This window comes from Phaenicophaeus curvirostris, chromosome 1 (genome assembly GCF_032191515.1).
Source record: "Phaenicophaeus curvirostris isolate KB17595 chromosome 1, BPBGC_Pcur_1.0, whole genome shotgun sequence".
Lineage (NCBI taxonomy): Eukaryota > Metazoa > Chordata > Aves > Cuculiformes > Cuculidae > Phaenicophaeus > Phaenicophaeus curvirostris.
The window spans coordinates 1,576,949-1,600,008 of NC_091392.1; the positions used below are offsets into that span (position 1 = coordinate 1,576,949).

The window sequence follows — 23,060 nt, forward strand, 5'->3', positions numbered from 1 at the left end:
CACCTTGCTGGGCAGCCTCTGCCAGGGATTGATGACTCTTTTGGTGAAAAAGTTTTTCCTGACATCCAGCCTGAACCTCCCCTGGAGCAGCGTAAGGCCAGTCCCCCGTGTCTTGTCCCCTGCCACTTGGGAGAAGAGGCAAGTACCCACCTCTCCACAACCTCCTTTCTGGTAGTTGGAGAGAGCAATGAGGTCTCCCCTCAGCCTCCTCCAGGCTAAACAACCCCAGCTCTCTCAGCCATTCCTCATAAGGCCTGTTCTCCAGCCCCTTCCCCAGCTTCATTGCTCTTCTCTGGACTTGCTCCAGAGCCTCAACATCCTTCTTGTGGTGAGGGACCCAGAAGTGAACCCAGGATTCAAGGTGCAGCCTCACCAGTGCCGAACCCAGGGGCAGAATCACCTCCCTCGACCTGCTGGCAAAAATGACTCAGAAGACCACTTCCACACTGATGTGACCTTGGAGGACACCATAGGAATTCAGTCCTGGAAAAGAATCTTTTAAATACCACAGAAGAAACAGTTCTTAAAAGAAACATACAAAGCACAAAAGCCTTTGAGGAACCTTTAAGCATCCTTTAATTCTGAGGTTTCCAGACAGACACACAAGCACTTACACAGCTCCGAGAAAACCTATCTCAGGATGTGAAACTCAGCTAGGCTGGCAATCTACTTGACCAATACAAGTCTGGAGGGATGGTATAAACTCATCAGCCTCAGTGAATCTTCTACCAGGTGGCTTTATGTGGTCAAGGAAGAGCAAAAATGGTGACCAGAGTGTGGGGCAGACTGCAGAGCTCCTCCTGCCCTTGCTGATCATCAGTGCTGAGCTACATAAGCCTGCGTGTCCTTCCAGTGCATCGCATAATGATAATAAAATATCTTTTGAGCTGAGGAGACTCAAAAGATATATTCAGAAAGAGAGAATTACGTTTTGCTATTACTTATATTGGCAATTTTCTCCTACATCCACCATCATCCAGCGCAGTATGCGCTGTAGAACCCGATGCCATATGGCTCCGTGATAATGAAAAAAGGAGAAGGGAGAACAAATGGTCCCGTGTCACCTCCTGCTATGAGAATTGCCTTATCACTACCCAAAGGAACAAGCAACTGGATCTCTGAAGTGGAAGCAGCGGAAAACTTAATGCATCTACAGTTGTCATGGAGAGTAGGAGCAGCAGAGCTGCAACAGGCTCCACGCAGCAACGCTGCAACAGGCTCCACGCAGCAACGCTGTTGGTTTCAAACCCATCAGGATCTCATGCCTGACCAACAGGTCCTGGTGCTGTTCAGTGTGGTCTGAACTTCCACTGAAGGCTCTGACCTAACCCAGCGTGAAATCTTTTCCTGCCCCACCAGAAAGCAGCTTTCCCTTACGTCTCGAGGCAAAGCAGCAGCAACAGAGCAAGGCCAAATAACTCACTCTGATCTCCACCAGGATTCTTGTTCCTGCTGTGGAAACACTCTTGGGAGAACGTGTTAAGGAAGAACTACATGACTATATATCAACCCCCCACCCCCAAACCACCCCAACCCCAAATCTCATTTCCCTTCTCACTAATATAATGCCACCCAGATTTGATTTCAAATATAAGAGAAACGCAGAGGCTTGACCCACGACCTGACAGGCCCCGCCACTCAGTTAAAATGAGCGACAGAACCGATTACACGGTGGTGATTTTCTTGTCCTTGGTGGCCTGTTTGATGGCAGCCTGCTCACAAATGATCTCTTTCAGCCGCTGCAACCTCATGTTCTGCGTGGTTTGGTCTCCCACACCCGTTTGGCTCCGGTGCAGTAAATTGAGGGCATAGATATATTCCAGCTCCGTGTACTTCACCCCTTGATCCACCACGAGGTTTAGAAGCTCGTCTGCCGTGTTGTAGAGCATCTCATAATACTGCCTGAAAAGCAAGCAAACAAAAAAGCCCTTTGGTGAACAGTGATACTTGATCGTAGAATCATTAAGGTTGGAAAAGACCTCCAAGGTCATGAAGCCCAACTGCCAGCCCAACACCATGATGCCTACTACACCACGTCCTGAAGTGGCACGTCTACATGCTTTATGAACATCTCCAGGGAGAATCCACTCTGCCCTGGGATGCTCCAGACCTTTATTCCTGCAGAATGCCATCAATTCTCACTTCTATTCAGCAGCACGGAGAGGAGAGGAGAGGAGAGGAGAGGAGAGGAGAGGAGAGGAGAGGAGAGGAGAGGAGAGGAGAGGAGAGGAGAGGAGAGGAGAGGAGAGGAGAGGAGAGGAGAGGAGAGGAGAGGAGAGGAGAGGAGAGGAGAGGAGAGGGGGAAGGGGAAGGGGAAGGGGAAGGGGAAGGGGAAGGGGAAGGAGAAGGAGAAGGAGAAGGAGAAGGAGAAGGAGAAGGAGAAGGAGAAGGAGAAGGAGAAGGAGAAGGAGAAGGAAACGAAACATAGGGGTAGGAGAAGTGGAATTTTTTGTCCCTAATGAAGTCCTTTTACAATGAGATTCTAATACAGAGCAAGGGAACGGCTTCAAGCTATAAACTCCAGAGACCTCCAGTGCTACTGAGACACACAGTTAGAGAGGAGAAGTATTAAATAATGCAAAATAAAACTTAAGCCTGGAGCTGAGGAGCCTCTTTTAATAAGTATAAGATTGTCTGAAGAGAAGGCATAACATAGAGGCTGTCGTGCGGGCTGCTTTAAATTAAAATAAAATGACATTAGTGAAAGAATGGATTGCCAAAGAAGAGAATTTAAGCAAGTACTTTCTGAATGAGAAAATGTCTCACGGCCCAGGGAAGCAGTGGGGCAGTTCTGACAGCTGCCAATCTTCCACCACATAAAAAATGAGCTGGGACTGGGTTCACATTGGACATCAAGAAAAATTTCTTCACTGAAAGGATTATCAAGCTGTAGCAGAGGCTGCCCAGGGAGGGGTGGAGTCCCCAGCCCTAGAGGTGTTTAAAAGACAGGAAGATGAAATGCTTAGGGATCTGGTTTAGTAGAGGACGAGTATAGTTGGATTTGATGATCTCAAAGGTCTTTTCCAACCTAGTGATTCTATGATTTTCTTCCCCCTCTTTCTTTTATAGCACAAACTGATTAAGGTCTGATACCTAGAGCAAAGCATGTGGCTTTTGGAAACCATCACCTAGAGGTCATGGTAACAGGAGAAGAATCAGGACACATTCACACAGCTATGCTCCGTGCCTCAGTTTCCCCCTTTCTACCAAGGGATGAGAACTGGTGTCAGGGGTCTGTGCTCTAGATATCACGACGACAACACATCCTGTCTAGAGGGAGCAGTGACAATATAAGGCTTTACAAAGCTTCTTAAGGCAGGAGGGCTTCCCAGTCCTAGGCAGAACCTTCCAGGACAGGGATATAGAATCATAGAATCACCAGGTTGGAAGAGACCCATCGGATTATCGAGTCCAACCATTCCTATCAAACACTAAACCATGTCCCTCAGCGCCTCGTCCACCCGTCCCTTAAACACCTCCAGGGAAGGTGACTCAACCCCCTCCCTGGGCAGCCTGTTCCAGTGCCCATGACTCTTTCCATGAAAAATTTTTTCCTAATGTCCAGCCTAAATCTCCCCTGGCGGAGCTTGAGGCCATTCCCTCTTGTCCTGTCCCCTGTCCCTTGGGAGAAGAGCCCAGCTCCCTCCTCTCCACAACCTCCTTTCAGGGAGTTATAGAGAGCAATGAGGTCTCCCCTCAGCCTCCTCTTCTCCAGGCTAAACACCCCCAGGGCCCTCAGGCTTGTTCTCCAGCCCCTTCCCCAGCTTTGTTGCTCTTCTCTGCACTCACTCCAGAGCCTCAACATCCTTCTTGTGGTGAGGGGCCCAGAACTGACCCCAGGATTCGAGGAGCGGTCTCCCCAGGGCCGAGGCCAGAGGGAGAAGAACCTCACTGGCCCTGCCGTGTCTGATCCAAGCCAAGATGCCCTTGGCCTTCTTGGCCCCCTGGGCCCCTGCTACCTCCTGTTCAACCAACCCCCCCAGGTCCTTCTCCTCCAGGCAGTTTCCAGCCAGACTTCTCCTAGTCTGTAGCTGCCCAGGGTTGTTGTGCCCCAAGTGCAGGACCCGCCCTTTGGCCTCGTTAAACCTCATCCCGTTGGTCTCTGCCCAGCGGTCCAGCCTGTTCAGATCCCTTTGGAGCCTCCCGACCCTCCAGCAGATCCACATTTCCACCCAGCTTTGTGTCACCTGTAAACTTGCTCAGGGTGCGCTCGATGCCTTCATCCAGGTCATTGATGAAGACATTGAACAGGGCTGGACCCAGCACTGAGCCCTGGGGAACCCCACTTGTCACTGGCCTCCAGCTGGATTTTATGCTGTTTACCACCACTCTCTGGGTTATCAAAGCCAAAAAAAGAGTGGTGCATGAATGGAATGCACCCGTTTTTCTAGCAGAAAATTTAATTTTTTAGCTTCATATAGATTCTACATGGCCTTGTAAAGAAACAAGGATTGGAAAAGCTCAGGGACGGAGAACGGAAAAGATCCCAGCAGCGAGGGCTTGTTTCAGCCAAATCCCCAACACTTCTTCAGCTGAAGAGCAAAGCAAGGCAGAGACGGGCCAGAGCAGCTGAAGAGGAGGTCCCTGTGTGACTCCTCCACGCTGCTGCAGGAGGACAAGGGCAGGCTGCAGTCTAATCTTTAAGTCTTGGTGGAATAAATTATTTAAAACCCAAGAGCAGAGGCTCGAGGAAAAGTTATCACCTCCCTTCCTTTCTCTCATCTCTGAATGCATTAAAATAGCAATCAGGGCAAACACGGCAAAGCTGCATATTAAATTTCTCTTGTTCTTTACTTTGCAGGCTCTCAAGTCTGGCTTAGCTGAGCCTGTGCAGATAGCATCCCGCGTGCTGTTGGACTGCAAATCACTGCAGCAATGACTGTAACCGCTGGAGCAAACCCACACCTCTGGGTGATCTCCAGGACCTGAAAGGGGCCACAAGAAAGCTGGGGAGGGGCTGTTCACTAAGGGTTATCGTGATAGGACGAGGGGGAATGAGGATAAACTGGAGAGGGGCAGGTTTAGGCTAGACATAAGGAAGAATTTCTTCACCATGAGGGTGGTGAGGCCCTGGCACAAGTTGCCCAGGGAAGTTGCGGGTGCTCCATCCCCGGAGGTGTTCAAGGCCAGGTTGGATGGGACGGTGAGCAACCTGGTGCAGTGGGAGGCGTCCCTGCCTAGGGCACGAGGGTTGGAACTGGATGATTTTTAAGGTCCCTTCCAATCCAAACTATTCTATGACTCTATGATTCTATGATCTCATGCCTCATCTGCTAGTATGGTCAAGCTACTCGACTTTGGAGCTCCACATTTGTATCTCCTCTGTCTCTCCTCCAGGCTGGATGGGGTTTGTAGTAACCTGATCCAGTGGGAGATAGAATCATAGAATCACCAGGTTGGAAGAGACCCACCGGATCATCAAGTCCAACCATTCCTATCAAACACTAAACCATGCCCCTCAGCACCTCGTCCACCTGTCCCTTAAACACCTCCAGGGAAGGTGACTCAACCCCCTCCTGGGTAGCCTGTTCCAGTGCCCAATGACCCTTTCCGTGAAATATTTTTTCCTGATGTCAATCCTGACCCTCCCCTGGTGGAGCTTGAGGCCATTCCCTCTCGTCCTGTCCCCTGTCACCTGGGAGAAGAGCCCAGCTCCCTCCTCTCCACAACCTCCTCTCAGGGAGTTGGAGAGAGCAATGAGGTCTCCCCTCAGCCTCCTCTTCTCCAGGCGAAACAACCCCAGCTCTCCCAGCCGCTCCTCGTAAGACTTGTTCTCTTGTTTAAGGTCCCTTCCAACTCAACCCGTGCTATGATTCAATACCCCACGTCCTGGTAGCTGCCTGCCTTTTTAGCCTGTCCCAACTCTTGGATTACTGAAGAATCCTGCTCCTAATAAGTAGAGGATTCATCTGTCACTCTTCAGGATCAGATTATTTTTTAATTAAAAATTTCCTGCAAAATAAAAAAAAGAGAGCAAGCGAGACAGCATGAGTGAGCAAAAGGTATGCATTTTTAATTGGGTGCAATTAAAAACCTGCTGCCTTGGCATGGCTTTGCCTTCGGCCAAACCCTATTTGCATGAGTAATTATTCACTCCATTACGAAGTCTGCTCAACTTTGCCTCCCTTGTCTTTGAAAGTATTAATAAATATTGATCAGACACACTCTTGTTTGCCTTTGCCCAAGCAGCTCTGATGGACTCATCTTCTGATGTTATCAAATAATGAAATATGAAAGAGTGAGTGGGATGAGCCTCTTGTTCTGTGATTTTTTATTTAGGCTCTTCATTTTATTTTCAGAAGTGTATTTGTCCCTGCTATTAGAAATGCTCTTTTGATTATCAAGAAGAGGTTGAGAAAAGCAAGTTAGTAAGGGATGGGAGAAATAAATGGTCGACAGGTAAGGGAGATTTTGATTCCCTGAAATCCTGGCAAAACTGCTTTGTTTGTTTGTTTGTTTTTTTTTAAGTTGAGATTTAGAATCATAGAATAGTTTGGTTTGGAAGGGACCTTAAAGATCACCTAGTTCCACCCCCCCTGCCCTGGGCAGGGGCACCTCCCACTAGAAGAAGAATTAATATTTATCAAAAGCTGATTCTATTGCCTGACAAAGAGGCTAATAAATAAAAATAGTAGCTTAGCATCCCTAACCAAACAGCAAATTTGGCTTCCCAAGCTTTAACCTGCACAGATCCTCAGCCTGGGATCCTCCTAGTACTCAGCGGTGAGACGTTTGGAGTAAGAAAAGAACAGATCAAAGCTGAACTCACAAATTGTCCCGAGTAACAAGTGATAGGATGAGGGGAAATGGCCTCAAGTTGCACCAGGGGAGGTTTAGATTGGATATCAAGAAAAAATTGCTTTATTGAAAGAGTGGTGAAGCCTTGGAAGAGGCTGCCCAGGGAAGTGGTGGAGTTGCCATCCCTGGAGGGGTTAAAAAACATGTAGACGTGGCACTTTGGGACATGGTTTAGTAGGCACGGTGGTGCTGGGGTGATGGTTGGACTGGATTATCTCAGAGGTCTTTTGTAACCTGAATGATTCTGTAATTCTATGATCTTTACCCAGCTGAGTATGAAGTCAGGAACGCAGCTGATGGTAACAGTGAACCTGGGTGACTCACTTCATTAGGGAAATGTTTTTGTTTGGGTGCTTATGTGCACAGATTTATTTATTTGTATAGATGGGGCTGGTTGAGTTGATGTGATACGATAGATTTTATACCCATAAATGTGGTACAGGCTCTTACAGATCATCTCTCCCTCTTTGCTGTGGTGGCAACAGCAGTTGCTGTTTCACAAGGGGAAGGAAACATTAATCTGGCTCCAGGTCTTTGGCTCTTTAGGATGATAAACACTTGGCCAAAGTCCCCACTGATGCTCAGCTTCAGCGTTAATGGCCGTAATTTAGAGGAGTGAGGGAATGTCTAAGGTATCTGAAGTCACAGAATCATAGAAAGATTGGAAAAGACCTTTGAAATCAAGTCCAGCTGTCAGCCCAACACCACTGTGCCTACTAAGCCATGTCCTGAAGAGCCACGTCTACACGTTTTGGATGCCTCCAGCAATGGAGATTCCACTGCTTCCCAAAGTCCTTGCTACTCTGCTCCTACAGGATGATGAGGTGTTTTTGATGGCTTATATGACAAATTTTGGGTTTTTTTAACAAATAAACCCCATCCTTACTATGTTCCTTTCTGTGATCACCTCACATCCCTGCAAGTCAGCCAGCCTCATCATCTGTTCCACTGACTAGTGGCAGTGGGATTGGGTTCGAAGTTTCTGAACTTGAATTCTTTGAGCATTTTTTTAGGACAAACACATACGTTAAGAGGAAATAATGCCTAATCCAAAGCCCAAACACAACCGTACACTTTCTGCTCACTTTAGCAGGCTGGAATTGGCCTGGGAAGATCTGCCTTCATCTGAAGAACATCTTTGTACTAAGAGCAGATAAGAAAGGATAAATATAATTGGTGGAAATTGTTCCCAGGTCAAACTAAAAATGTCAAACGGGCAAACAAAACTGAAGAAGCCAAATGGGGATGTTCAGCCTGGAGAAGAGAAAGCTCCAGGGAGACCTTCTAGAAGCCTTTGAGAACTTAAAGGGGGTCTACAGGTAAGGTGGGAAGGGCTCTTTATCACAGAGTACAGGGATAGGATGAGACATAACCGTTTTAAGCTGAAAGAGGGGAATTTTAGATAAGATCTTAGAAAGAAACTTTTTACCTGTGAGGGTGGTGAGGCACTGGCCCAGGTTGCCCAGAGAAGTCATGGCTGCCCCATCCCTGGAGGAGTTCAAGGCCAGGTTGTATGGAGTTTTGAGCAACCTGATCCAGTGGGAGGTGCCCCTTCAAACCCAAACCATTCTATGACTCTATGAATTAACACACGCAACGATTTGGATGTTTTAAGCGCTAGTTTTAAACCAAAGCATCAAGTTGCCAACAAGGCAACTATTTTGCAAGTATACATTTTGAGTGTGCATATACCTCAAAAAAGATGGTCTCTGTATTCTTGATGAACGAGACAAAAACACCGAAGAGACTTTCTCATTTAGAAAAAAATCTCTGAGAAGGCAATCAGGATGAGACAAGCTCCTCTGAGGGCTATTAATAACGTTCTCCATTTAAATGCTAATGTTAACCTATAACCCAAGGCCTGCACGCAAAGAAGTTTTTCAAAAGATGGCCAGGTGAATTGAAAATTAAATTCTGATTTCCCTGAGAATGACTTGATCTCTTCTTAAGAGAAAGGCCTTCAGATGAACAGCGCGATGTCTCAGAATAAAGGATCTTGGTTTAATTGTTCCTTCATTATACAGCTGGGTGACTACGTTGTAGCGGTGCAGATGGGAGCAGATTCACCAGGTGAGAACTCAGATCGGGGTGCCGACTTACCCAAAGATACCAAAAATATCTGTGCCTTATCTACCTTCCTTTTTGGGGATTAGGGAGACACCTTTGTAGAACCCAGAAATGTCTTAGGTACTCTAATAAGAGCGCAAAAAAAGATTAAGTATGAAGCACATACAAAATCTAGACAAACCCCACAAGACTGAACAAAGAACATCAAATGAAGACCAAAACTGCACCCATGAAGTCACTCAGCTTTGATACACGGTGGATCCTCACATTTAAACATACAGAGGAGATGGGTGAGTGCAAAAAGGGAAGATACATCAAGTACTTGAAGGCTGCTCTAAGGTCTCCCCGGAGCGTTCTCTTCTCCAGGCTAAACAAGCCCAACTCTTTCAGCCTGTCCTCCTATGGGAGGTGCTCCAGCCCTCGGATCATCTTCGTGGCCTCCTCTGGACCCACTCTAACAGATCCCTGTCCTTCCTGGGCTCAGAACTCTAGAGCTGAGCACCAGACTCCAGCTGAGGTCTCTCTCCCTTCCCTCGCCCTGCAGGTCACAATTCCTCTGATGCAGCCCAGGATGTATTGAAGAAGAGATGGACCTTCAGGACTGGCTTGACCAATAAGAAAAGCCCATGGGGCATTTATATCTATGGAGGATGAGACATTTGAAGTGGGAAAGGGAAATAGATGAGGACAGAGTTGATAGTTAGAGGGCAAAGGAGATGAGGCTGGAGAGATGAGCTCTAGCATGCAGGATTTTGCAAAGCAAGTTCTGAAAACCTGAAATATCAAGCAAAGGAAAATCCACTTCAACTAGCAATTACTGTAATTTCTACACCTCATGAAGACTTCTATGATGTTTGCATACATGCATCAGTGATCAGCATTTTAAAGCGAGACCCTGCAAGTACGGAGGCTGCTTCTTCTTCCATCTTAGGTGCTCATGAAAACAAGATTGAAACTAATGATGGTGTCTGCTCCACCATATATCACATATACCCGATACCCCCCATACCATATATACCCGATTTCAGTACAGGATGGGGGGTGATGCGCTTGAGAGCTGCCCTGCAGAGAAGGACTTGAGGGCGCTGGTTGATGAGAAGCTCGACACGAGCCCACAACGTGCACTCACAGCCCAGAAACCAACCGTGTCCTGGGCTGCATCAAAAGCAGCGTGGCCAGCAGAGTGAGGGAGGGGATTCTACCCCTTTATTCCTCTTTTCTGAGACCCCATCTGGAGTATTGTGTCCAGTTCTGGAATCCTCAGCATAAGAAGGAGGTGGATCTGTTGGAATGGGTCCAGAGGAGGCTACAGAGATGATCGGAGGGCTGGAGCACCTCCCATATGAGGACAGGCTGAGAGAGGTGGGGTTGTTCAGCCTGGAGAAGAGAAGGCTCCAAGGAGATCTTATAGCGACCTTCCCGTACCTGAAAGGGCTACAAGAAAGCCAGGGAGGGACTTCTTACAAGGGCTTGTGGTGATAGGATGATGGAGAACGGGTATAAACTGGATAGGGGCAGATTTAGACTGGACCTAAGGAGGAATTTCTTCACCATGACAGTGATGAGGCACTGGCCCAGGTTGCCCAGAGAAGTTGTGGCCGCCCCGTCCCTGGAGGTGTTTAAGGCCAGGTTGGATGGGGCTTGGAGCAGCCTGATCCAGTGGGAGGTGTCCCTGCCCATGGCAGGGGGGTTGGCACTACATGATCTTTAAGGTCCCTTCCAACTCAAACTATTCTATGATTCTATGACTCTGTATCCACTCTCCAGCTGATGCCTGTCTTAAACTGCATCTCCCAAGTCCTCTATGCAATTACAGCCCTAAAACAAACTACAGGATATTATTACTTTCAGAACATTACACCACATGGGAATGCACAACCTGATCATCATTTCTTAAGATTTCTTTCTTGATTTTTAATTAACCTGGACCAGTTCTGGGAACAACAACAGTTATGCCAATTCTCTGTCTCCAGAAGAACCCAAAGTGTCTTGAGGGAATTCATACAGCTTTAGATGACCATGTCAGAGATCACAGAATTATATCATAGAATAATTTGGGCTGGAAGGGACCATAAAGATCTTCCATTTCCACCCTCCCTGCCATGAGCAGGGACATCTCCCACTGAATCAGGTTGCTCAAAGCCCCATCCAACCTGACTTGAAGACCTCCAGGGATGTGACATCCACAGCCTCTCCGGGCAACTTGGGCCAAGGCCTCACCACCCTCACAGGAAAACATTTCTTCCTAAAATCTCATCTCAGTTTCCCCTCTTACAGCTTAAAAACATCCTCTCTTGACCTGGATCTCCACTCCCTGATGAAGAGACCCTCCCCAGCTTTCCTGTAGGCGATAATATTGCTGTGCTAGTCAATCTTAGCTCTTCCTGCATGCAGTGCTAAGGAATGGACACCTCTCCTGTCTGCCTGGAGTGGGATGAACTGTGGCCAAGAAGCACCTATTTGTCTCCATGGACTGTAGAGAGAACCCAGAATGAGTCTAGATCAGCCACAAATGTCCTCTTGCCATTATGATCTACATTTTTATTTTGTAATTCATAGAATCATAGAATAACCAGGTTGGAAGAGACCCACCGGATCATCGAGTCCAACCATTCATATCAAACACTAAACCATGTCCCTCAGCACCTCGTCCACCCGGCCCTCAAACCCCTCCAGGGAAGGGGACTCAACCCCCTCCCTGGGCAGCCTCTGCCAGGGACCAACGACCCCTCCTGTGAAAAATTTTTTCCTAATGTTCAGCCTAAACCTCCCCTGGTGGAGCTTGAGGCCATTCCCTCTCGTCCTGTCCCCTGTCCCTTGGGAGAAGAGCCCAGCTCCCTCCTCTCCACAACCTCCTTTCAGGGAGTTGGAGAGAGCAATGAGGTCTCCCCTCAGCCTCCTCTTCTCCAGGCTAAACAACCCCAGGTCCCTCAGACTTGTTCTCCAGCCCCTTCCCCAGCTTCGTTGCTCTTCTCTGGACTCGCTCCCAAGCCTCAACATCCTTCTTGTGGTGAGGGGCCCAGAACTGAACACAATTGTTTCTCCCAAGGTTTATCACTCCTGCCTTGGACAACGTTGTTCCTCTTGGGGTTGGTCACTCCTGCATCAGCCAACGTTCCCCTGCTGAGAACACATGATCTCTGTGTGGCATCTCCAAGGAGGCAAAGGCGCGTACGTATTGTTTAAAACCCATTTCCCTGAACAACTTGCACCGTGCCACGATATGCAGTAATTACATGGCTTTTCAAAGACAGGATAAATCCATTAAACCCCATTAAATAATTTTTCAAAAACAATGTCTGAGATGCTCCTTGTAGCTCCATGCTGGCTGATATAATGAAGGATGGAATTTCTCACTCTTCGAATGGAACTTTATAGGGTATTAAATAAGCACCCTCAGCACTTATCTAAATCTTTAATTAGTTCTATAATATACTGATGATATCAAGGCTAATTAAATTTATACAGATAAAGAGCAATGAAATTCTAACCAAGTGAGCTGGAAAGTACATATTAAACAGTAAATTTAATGGTTCGAGCAGATAAATGCAATTTTATATAAAAAAATTAAATTCAATTTACATGTTGTATTAAAATTGATTTTGAGTGTGCAAATGATTGGAAAAATCTTTTTAATGTATCAGTAAAAGTGCTAATCCGGCCTGTTTAAATATCAGTTATTAATGCCAGCATTTGCAAATAAGCCACACGCATTTGCATTTTTACTACATATAGTAAAAAGAAAAAAATTATCTATACCATATGCCACTTTATAAAGAATATTAAGCAACTTTTCCCCTTGCCTCATGCATAAATGAGAGGAAAAGTGGAAAGGAATGTAGCCCGAAAGAAGAGCGAGTCAGCAGTTCGATGGAAAGTGCTGCAAAAATTGCTCCAGTCAGCAAAAAATAATACACTTTTAGCTACCCTTTAGGAACAACAATTACTGTGGTGAAACCCCAAAGCTTTATTTAGCATCAAGTGGCTTGGAACTGGATAGAAAAACCTGACGCTGTCATCGGGGAGATGCTCGGTGGTGCAAAGTTTGCTGGTTTTTAATAAAAGCAGGACTGTTTGGTAGCTACTGATGGGTGAAGGACACGTCTGATGGGACCTGCTCCTCAAGGGGCAGAAGAGGCTGCAACACGTGAACTGCAGGAGTGAGTATGGTGGGACTCGATGATCTCAAGGGTCTTTTCCAACCAAACAAGTCTACAATTCTCTCTGATTCTCTCTATGAATGACAAAGCAGTAGGTTGTGGTTGCACCTTGGTGCTTCAGAGGAGGTTTCAACCACTTGTGGGAGGCAGGCAAACAGCCCAAAATTCTTGAAAACTCCAGTTCATGCGATTTTCTGGCTTTGTTCATTGGGTCTGAATGCTCCGCTGGCTTCAGAAATTAGAGAACTGAGAGCTTCTGTGGACTTGCTGACACCAAACTGGGTCTGTCAGCATTCTTTTGTTGACCATGTTGCTGTTTCTCATGGAAGAGCCCTTCACTGGATTCATTTGCCTCACAGCACTATGATTTCTTCTGGTTGTGTCTGGTAGTAGTTCAGTGCCCAGCGTCATTACCTGTGCCAGACTAGACATCCCTGAGGTTGAGGAATCAGAACTGTCAAGGTTGGAAAAGACCTCTAAGAGCATCCAGTCCAACCTTCAACACAACCAAAACATGTCCTAAAGTGCCACATCTACACATTTTTTAAACTCCTCCAGGGATGAGAGTCCACCAGCGCCCTGGGCAGCCTCTTCCAATGCTTCAAAGCTCTTTGAATAAAGACATTTTTCTTAATATCCAAACTAAACCTCCCCTGCTGACCATTTCCTTTAGTCCTGGGGAAATGTCCTACAGAGCCCTTGCTCAGCATTGCACACAGACCTCTCTGAAGCAGGAGGAAAACCAAATGGTGCAGCAGCCTCAAACCCTACCTGCTGGCTCATAGTCATCACTTACAACCACCACTGAGACCTCAAGGAGATTCATTTTCGTGATCCTACCTATGAATGGAGAAGAAATGGGCTATAACAGGTTCAAGTGCCCTGTGAAGGTTGGTTTACATATTACAAAGAAACAGAGAAGCGTAGGGGACATCAACATAGAACATACGGGTCTCCTGGATGATGGAGTTAATGCTTAAGAACTTCCAACAATCTACTCCACGCATTCAGCATTGGCCACTGGCCAGATGAACATTTTGTCATGCCTAATATGCCAGTTCTCTATGCACTTTTCTACCCAGGGAAGTGGTGGAGTCCCCATCCCTGGAGGTGTTAAGAAAATGTGTAGACATGGCACGGTTCGGTAGGCACGGTGGCGTTGGGCTGACGGTTGGACTGGATGATCTTAGAGGTCTCTTCCAACCCTAATGATTCTATGATTCTCAGTACTCCTCATGATGCTTAGAAACCTTCAGATTTGCGGGCTGGGTGAAATTTATGGCCAGTTGCAACTCATTTGCTCTTGCAGCAGTATTGTAGGAAGAAATTGCTTTTCCCTCACTAACATATTAGGGTAAAAGGTGTACTTGGAGAAGGAAGCCATTGTAGCTCTTAGGTATTGTTTTTTTTATAGGATCACAGAATGTCCTGAGTTGAAAGGGACCTACAGATATCATCCAGTCCAACTCCTGCCCCTGCACAGGACAACCCAAACATTCACACCGTGTGTCTGAAGGCGTTGGCCAAATGCTTCTTGAATGTTGCCAGGCTTGGGGCTGTGTCTGCTTCCCTGGGGAGCTGTTCTAGTGTTCCACCACCCTCTGGGTGAAGAAGCTTTTCCTAATACTGGACCTAACCCTCCCTTGGATCGTCTTCGTGCCATTCCCTCAGGTCCTATCACTGCTCACCAGAGAACGGAGATCAGCAGGATCAGATCCTCCTTCCCTTGTGAAGAAGCCATAAACTATGATGAGGTCTCTCCTCAGTGTCTTCTTCTTAGGGCTGAAAAGATCAAGTGCCTTCAGCTCCTCCTCGTATGGCTTCCTCTCTTTGTTGCAGTTGGCAAAGCAAGAAGGCCACTGCTAATTGCTCCTTTCAAAAAATACAGCTCGTAACTGAACAGTCACCTAAGCCAAAACTGCGTACACGGTACAACTATGGCCTCTTCTGGCCATTCTCTGTGAAATTTTAGCTCCACTGATCTCTACCTTTTGAGCCAACACATCTGCGCTACTGTAGTATTTGCAAGACAGCACAAACTCTTTGCATTTGTAATTAAAACGCTATCGAGGCAACGCCAGTGAAGGACAAGATCCACAGCCACAGACCATGGATGTGGTTTCTATCTTCATTCTGCACTGCATGGGAACAGCAAATGTGCTTGTCCTACTGATGGAGTAGGCAATGTCTGCTCACAGCCCAGAAGAACAACTGTGTCCTGGGCTTATCAAAGAAACGTGGCCAGCAGGGCAAGGAAGGGGATTCTCCCCCTCTGCTCCACTCTAATAAGACCCCTCCTGGAGTCCTGTGTCCAGTTCTGGAATCTCCAACAGAAGAAGGAGATGGGACTGTTGGAACGAGTCCATAGGAGACTATGGAGATGATCCGAGGTCTGGAGCACCTCTGCTATGAGGACAGGCTGAGAGAGTTGGGGCTGTTCAGCCTGGAGAAGGCTGCAAGGGAGGCCTTAGAGCGGCCTTCCAGTACCTGAAGGAGCTACAAGAAAGATGGAGAGGGACTTTTTACAAGAGCATGGAGTGATAGGATGAGGGGTATGGCTTTAAATTGGAACGGAGATTTAGAGTAGACTTTAGCAAGAAATTCTTCCCGATGAGGGTGGTGAGGTCCTATCACAAGTTGCCCAGAGAAGCTGTGGCTGCCCCATCCCTGGAGATGTTCAAGGCCAGGCTGGATGGGCCCTTGGGCAGCCTGATCCAGTGGGAGGTGTCCCTGCCCATGGCAGAGTGTCAGAACTGGATGATCTTTAAGGTCCCTTCCAACCTAAACCACCCTTTTGCTCACCACTCCTTACGTACAGGCTGCAAGCCCCAGACACACAGCACTGCCGTGCGACGGTGGCTCCTTGGAAACAAAGCTGGTCCCTGCAGAGTGAGAAGAGAGTCCCAGCGCTGCCTCTGAACTCCTGGAGTAGCTCATAGCTATCAAAGCAGGGAAATCACTCTGAACTGCTATTTTTCTCTCATTCCAGAAACACATCCTCTAACTGTACAAAACCTCCAGACGATCAGCAAAAATTCTGCTAGGGGTTTTTATTAAATTATTAAAATCATAGAATCATAGAATATTTAGGGTTGGAAGGGACTTCAAAGATCATCTGGTTCCAAACCTCCTGCCATGAACAGGGACACCTCCGACTAGATCAGGCTGCCCAAGGCTCCATCCAGCCTGGCTTTGAACACCTCCACGGATGGGGCAGCCACAGCTTCCCTGGGCAACCTGTTCCAATGTCTCACCACCCTCATGGTGAAGAAATTCTTCCCAATATCTACTCTAATCTGCCCTTCTGCAGTTTATACCCATTCCCCCTTGTCCTACCACCACAAGCCTTTATGAATAGTCCCTCTCCAGCTTTCTTGTAGGCTCCTTTCAGGTACTGGAAGCTCACTATAAGATCATCTTGTAGCCTTATCCTTCTCCAGGCTGAACAACCCCAACTCTCTCAGCTTGTCCTCGGATGGGAGGTGCTCCAGCCCTCAGATCATCCTTGTAGCCTCCTCTGGACCCATTCCAACAGCCTTCTCTTTGGTACATCTTAACGGGCTTTAGCGACATCATGTACAGAACATCTTCATTCTTCTGAATAGGCTGCTTTGCAGTCGAGAAAATGAAGGTTTGTTGAGAAGAAGGTGTCAGAGCAAAGTCCTTTGTGTGTGCAAGAGGATGCCAACAACCCAATAACAGCAATCCCCATGCTGGTGCTCACCAAGTAACCACCTTGGGCCAGCTTTCCTGCTGGTATTTCCCTTTGAATCCTCCCCCTGGGACTGGTGAGACCGCACCTCGAATCCTGGGTTCAGTTCTCGGCCCCTCACCACAAGAAGGATGTTGAGGCTCTGGAGCGAGTGCAGAGAAGAGCTGGGGAAGGGGCTGGAGAACAGGCCTTATGAGGAACAGCTGAGAGAGCTGGGGGTGTTTAGCCTGGAGAAGAGGAGGCTGAGGGGAGACCTCACTGCTCTCTACAACTGCCTGAGAGGAGGTTGTGGAGAGGAGGGTGCTGGCCTCTTCTCCCAAGGGACAGGGGACAGGACAAGAGGGAATGGCCTCAAGCTCCGCCAGGGGAGGTTCAGGCAGGACATCAGAAAAAAAGGCAGAGTGAATGTCACCCAGCACACCAAACAGTTAACAGATGGCAAAAAATTACAATCATTTACCAAGCTGCGTTGGGCTTCAGAAAACAACCTGGAATAGGAAGCGCTGAATCTTATTAGAAAAGACATATTTTACACATCGCTTCTTCATAATACAAGCTGTTCTTTGTGAAAGCATAAAACTTGCTATTATTTGCACCTCTTTGCTTTTTCTCTTTGTTTTTGCACACATGACAGCGTGGAACACTTATCTGATACGACACCTTCTGCATGCACTTGAGATCGGCTTCAGCTTTAGATGTCGGTGTATTTAGGTGAAGTGAGATGTCATCTGAGTTTTATAGCTCCCCTATATTATTTGAACTCAAATCTGGAATACAAATTGTAAAATATAAGGCAAGCTTTACAGCCTTCAGTGAAATTCAAGTAGGAGATTATGCTCTGCAGAACATTTCCTGAAGGCGATAGGTATCTCTATATGTTCTTCACAATGAGGGTGGTGAGGTTGCCCAGAGAAGCTGCGGCTGCCCCATCCCTGGAGGTGTTCGAGGGCAGGCTGGATGGGACCTTGAGAAGCGTGGTCTGGTGGGAAGTGTCCCTGCCCATGCCAGGAACTGGGTGGGCTTTAAAGCCCTTTCCAAACCAAACCATTCTATGATTCTATGTTGACATCATATGTGTATATTCAAACGCAGTGGTCTGGATGTAATTATTTTTACTCGACCTGTACTACTGTGTCCAGTTCTGGAATCCCCAACAGAAGAAGCATATGGAAGAAGTCCAGAGGAGGCTATGGAGATGATCTGAGGGCTGGAGCACCTCTGCTAGGAGGACAGGCTGAGGGAGTTGGGATTGTTCAGCCTGGAGAAGTCTAGGGGAAAACCTTAGAGTGGCTTTCCAGTAGCTGAAGGAGCTACAAGAAAGCTGGGGAGGGATTTTTTACATGGGCCTGGAGTGACAGGATGACAGGAATGGTTTTAAATTGGAAGGGACATTTGGAGTAGACATTAGGAAGAAATTCTTCCCGATGAGGGTGGTGAAGCACTATCAGAAGGTGCCCAGGGAAGTCGTGGCTGCCCCATCCCTGGAGGTGTTCAAGACCAGGTTGGATGGGGCTTTGAGCAGCCTGATCCAGTGGAAGGCGTCCCTGCCCACGGCAAGTGTGTTGAAACTGGATGCTCTGTAAGGTGCCTTCCAACCCAAACCATTTTATGATTTTATGATCTTAAAATACAAGAATTGTGGGTTTTGGTCTTTACCTGAGTATATGGATTTCTCTTGGCTCCTGTGCTGGTAGCGGCTGTGCGGTGCTCGGTTGCCAGCTGGGGTTAAACCACGACAGCTACGAAGCCCAGGTTCGTTACAGGACAGATTTAATTGCTACATCAGAGTTTGTGTGTTGATATTCCACATCTGACGTGCGAAAGTTCAGGGATGCCAATCAGGCACGGTGCAGATGCCACTCTGCAAAATGTTCTCAGACAGTCTCCATCTGTCAGATATGGTAATGCTTGCGCTCCATCAATAATTCACCTCCTTAACTCCATGTTTCCTGCATTTGAGTCAGAATTCTTAATGTCAGCCTCACCACAGGATCTACCTTGGATAGAGAGGAATTGCCTGATCTGCATTCCCCCTTCAGACCATGTGGGTTCGTGCCCTGGAGCCAGTTGCCTTCTGCAGTTGAAGAATCCTCTCCGAGTTTACTCTGTTTTTTAAACTGATTTAGCTGCAAAAAACCCCACAGCTTCCCATTTGGGGCAGCATGTTCATGTCATTCGAGGGTGGACGTCAGAGGGTAATCAAGACATCTTAGTATCCAAAATCATAGAATCACGGAATGGTTTGGGTCGGAAGAACCTTAAAGATCATCCAATTCCAGCCAATTTTTGTCTTGTTGCACATGATGGATGGAGATCAGTCCCTCATGTTGCCCAGGCCTGATACAGGATGCCTGCTTTCTAAAACTCCAAAACAAATCTTAGAGAGTTTATTTGCCGGCATTTTCGGTATCGACAACATTTGCCCAGAGAGGAGCAGGTCAGTGATCACAGAATTGTAACATCACTAGGTTGGAAAAGACCTCTTAGATCATTAAGTCCAACCATTCCTATCTGCCCCTAAACCATGTCCCTGAGCACCTCATCTACCTGTCTTTTAAACACCTCCATAGATCATCATCCCAGCTACTGGGGACTTGCAGAGCTAGAAGGATGTCCCCAAGACCTGCTCTTACCTCCATGGGAACCTGCTACACTTCTTGGAGCTCTTGGTTGTAGACAGTTGTCATAAATGACTAAATGGAGCTGGAAACTTGGCCAGCTCTGCTGCACATTTCCTGGGCTACATCTGCCTTGGACCTGTTGTAGATCCTGCTCTGCCCTAATGCCACGTCACAACTTGACCCCCTTGGTCCTCTCAGTTGTGCTGGTTTTGTCCTTTGCTCATTTTGCTGCCTAGGGAGGTGGTGGAGTCCCCTTCCCTGGAGGTGTTTAAGGGACGGATGGACGAGGCGCTGAGGGACATGGTTTAGTATTTGATAGGAATGGTTGGACTCGATAATCTGGTGGGTCTTTTCCAACCTGGTGATTCTATGATTCCCTCTTTCCTCCTACATTCCAGCAGGACCTGGCCCTGGGCCATTGCTACCCCTTGCTTCTCTCTCCTCCTCTCAAATGTAATGTGGAGAGCACCCTTCCCAAAACTCCCCTTGTGCCCAGCACATCGCTTCTTCATATTACAAACTGTTCTCCATGAATCATAGAATCACAGAATCATAGAATCACCAGGTTGGAAGAGACCCACTGGATCATCAAGTCCAACCATTCCTATCAAACACTAAACCATGCTCCTCAGAGTTTCGAAAGCACAAAAACTTATTAGTATGAAAGCACAGAACTTGTTATTATTTGCACCTTTTTGCTTCTTTTACAGAATCACAGAATCACAGAATAACCAGGTTGGAAGAGACCCACCGGATCACCGAGTCCAACCATTCCTATCAAACACTAAACCATATCCCTCAGCACCTCGTCCACCCGTGCCTTAAACACCTCCAGGGAAGGTGACTCAACCACATCCCTGGGCAGCCTGTTCCAGTGCCCAATGACCCTTTCTGTAAAGAATTTTTTCCTAACGTCTAGCCTAAACCTCCCCTGGCGGAGCTTGAGGCCATTCCCTCTTGTCCTGTCCCCTGTCACTTGGGAGAAGAGGCCAGCACCCTCCTCTCTACAACGTCCTTTCAGGTAGTTGTAGAGAGCAATGAGGTCACCCCTCAGCCTCCTCTTCTCCAGGCTAAACAACCCCAGCTCTTTTCTTTGTTTTTGCGCACATGACAGCAGGGAATACATATCTGACAGATGCCTTCTGCATGCACTTGAGACACTGGCTTCAGCGTTAGATGAAGATGGCCTCGAGCTCCACCAGGGGAGGTTTAGGCTGAACATCAGGAAAAAATTTTTCACAGAAAGGGTGATTGGTCCCTGTCCGAGGCTGCCCAGGGAGGGGGTTGAGTCACCTTCCCTGGAGGGGTTTAAGGGACGGGTGGAGGAGGCGCTGAAGGACATGGTTTAGTGATTGATGGGAATGGTTGGACTCGATGATACGGTGGGTCTCTTCCAACCCGCTGATTCTATGATTCTATGAAGATGATGTTTTATACCCTACCAGCCATTCCCTGCCTGCTCCTACACCTTCCAAGTGAAACATTTCTGATTCCCAGATGCCATCGCATCGGCAGGTTGAAATGCTGAGCTCCCCAGCTCCATCTAATTAAGAAAGAGAGACCTCTGCAAGAGATAGGACTTCAGGGCATAGAAAAGCGATGAGCAGCAACTCCTCAAAACGGATCACACCGCACCAATATCTGTTATTTCCTCACAGATTAGCGGGTATGAAGCACTGTGGTTCCTAATGAGATCTGACTGACAGGGTAAACCAATCTGCTACTTAAGGACTTGCATGTGTCTTTCTGTCGGTGGGGCTTGTGCTAGAAAGATGCAGCCTGCTGTGAAAAAGGCAGGACATCTTTCTAATTGCTTCCATTTGCAGGCTGAAGCAAGGCAACAGCGACGCATTTCAAGCTGACAATCCAATATTTACCTTTATTTCAGCTGCAGACAAATGCCTGCGATGGTCGTTCTCCACACACTGATGGTTCCCTCTCTCTTGGCAATTTTGTGTTGTATCATAGCAACCTCCCTTCTTAAAAAATCTGTCCATCCTCTAACAGCTCTCTTTGCTGTGTGTTTAAGTGGAAGATCCCAGCAGACTCCAAGGCCAGACCTCAAATCCTGGGTTGAGTTCTGGGCTCCTCGCTCCAAGAAGGACATTGAGGTCCTGGAGTGTGTCCAGAGAAGGGCAATGAAGCTGGGAAAGGGGCTGGAGAACAAGGATTATGAGGAGCGGCTGAGGGAGCTGGGATTGTTTAGCCTAGAGAAAAGGAGGCTGAGGGGAGACCTCATTGCTCTCTCCAACTCCCTGAAAGGAGGTTGTGGAGAGGAGGGAGCTGGGCTCTTCTCCCAAGGGACAGGGGACAGGATGAGAGGGAATGGCCTCAAGATGCACCAGGGGAGGTTCAGGCTGGACATCAGGAAAAAATTTTTCATGGAAAGGGTCACTGGGCACTGAAACAGGCTGCCCAGGGAGGGGGTTGAGTCACCTTCCCTGGAGGGGTTTAAAGGACAGGTGCTTAGGGATATGATTTATTAGTGGACAGGTATGGTTGGGCTTGATGATCTCAAAGGTCTTTTTCAACCAAGCAATTCTATGATTATATGATTCCCACACCTCCAGCACACAAATCGAGCACAGGCAGAGCCTACCTGACAGCATGGGAGCAGAAAGCACTTTCTAGATCAAACAGCAGTTCCAAGCAGGCTATGTGAGAGCTCAGACATGGACTTCACATTCACATACACTTACAGGGATATCTGGCCCTCTGGGATGACTCTGGATACTTGTCCAGAGTCAATCCAGAGACCGGGGCTAAATTTTGACCCTGTTTAACCAGCATCAAGCGATGCAGTCCAAGGCTACACGACAGAGGCACCTCAAATCAGAACATCATGGAGACATCATCGAGTCATATCATAGAATGGTTTGGGTTGGAAGGGACCTTAAATACCAGTTCCAATCCCCTGCCATGGGCAGGGACATCTCCCACTGGATCAGGTTGCTCAGAGTCCCATCTAACCAGGCCTTGAACACCTCCAGGGATGAGGCAGCCACGACTTCTCTAAACAACCTCTGCCAGTGCCCCACCACCCTCACAGGAAGCCAGGTATAACTCCTTATCCAACCCACCCCACACCAGTGCTGATGATGTACAAGCCGGTTTTGCACGGTATTTTTGCTACGATCACCCACATACTAAATTCTTTGTAGTCATATAAAGCAAAGGTTGACAAGTACTCTGTGATTTGCAAGAACCACTGTCAAGATGATAGTGAACACTTGGTCTCACACCCACAGGATGCGCTTTCAACACCTGGTCTACAAAGAAAATCAGCTCCTACCCTACGTACTGCAGACCTGGAGAAACAAAACAACCCAATTATAGAATCATGGGATCATTAAGGTTGTAAAGGACCTCCAAGGTCATCCAGTCCAACTGCCAGCCCATCACCACAGTGCGTACTAAACCATGTCCTCAAGTGCCATGGCTACTCATTATTTGAACGCCTCCAGGAATGAGGACTCCACCACTGCCCTGGGCAGCCTCTGTCAGTGCTCCACCACTCCTCCTGTAAAGAAATTCGTCCTAATATCCAGTCTAAACCTCCCCAGGCGCAACTTGAGGCCATTTCCTCTCATCCTATCATTTGTTACTTGGGAGAAGAGACCAACACCCACCCCTCTACAACCTCCTTTCCGAGAGCTGCAGACAATGATGAAATATCGCCTCAGCCTCCTCTTCTCAGAGAAG

General features: G+C 47.6%; 1 protein-coding gene across 1 annotated transcript in view; it reads right to left on the minus strand.

The window, feature by feature from the left end:
• Positions 1 to 552: 552 nt before the first annotated feature.
• The window catches only part of EXOC4 (exocyst complex component 4), a 428,233-nt gene continuing 405,725 nt past the window's right edge, over positions 553 to 23,060 (minus strand). The window contains exon 18 of the mRNA XM_069861081.1: positions 553 to 1,902. Coding sequence (XP_069717182.1) covers positions 1,665 to 1,902 — 238 coding nt within the window. The 3' untranslated portion in view covers positions 553 to 1,664. The remainder of the gene's footprint in view (positions 1,903 to 23,060) is intronic.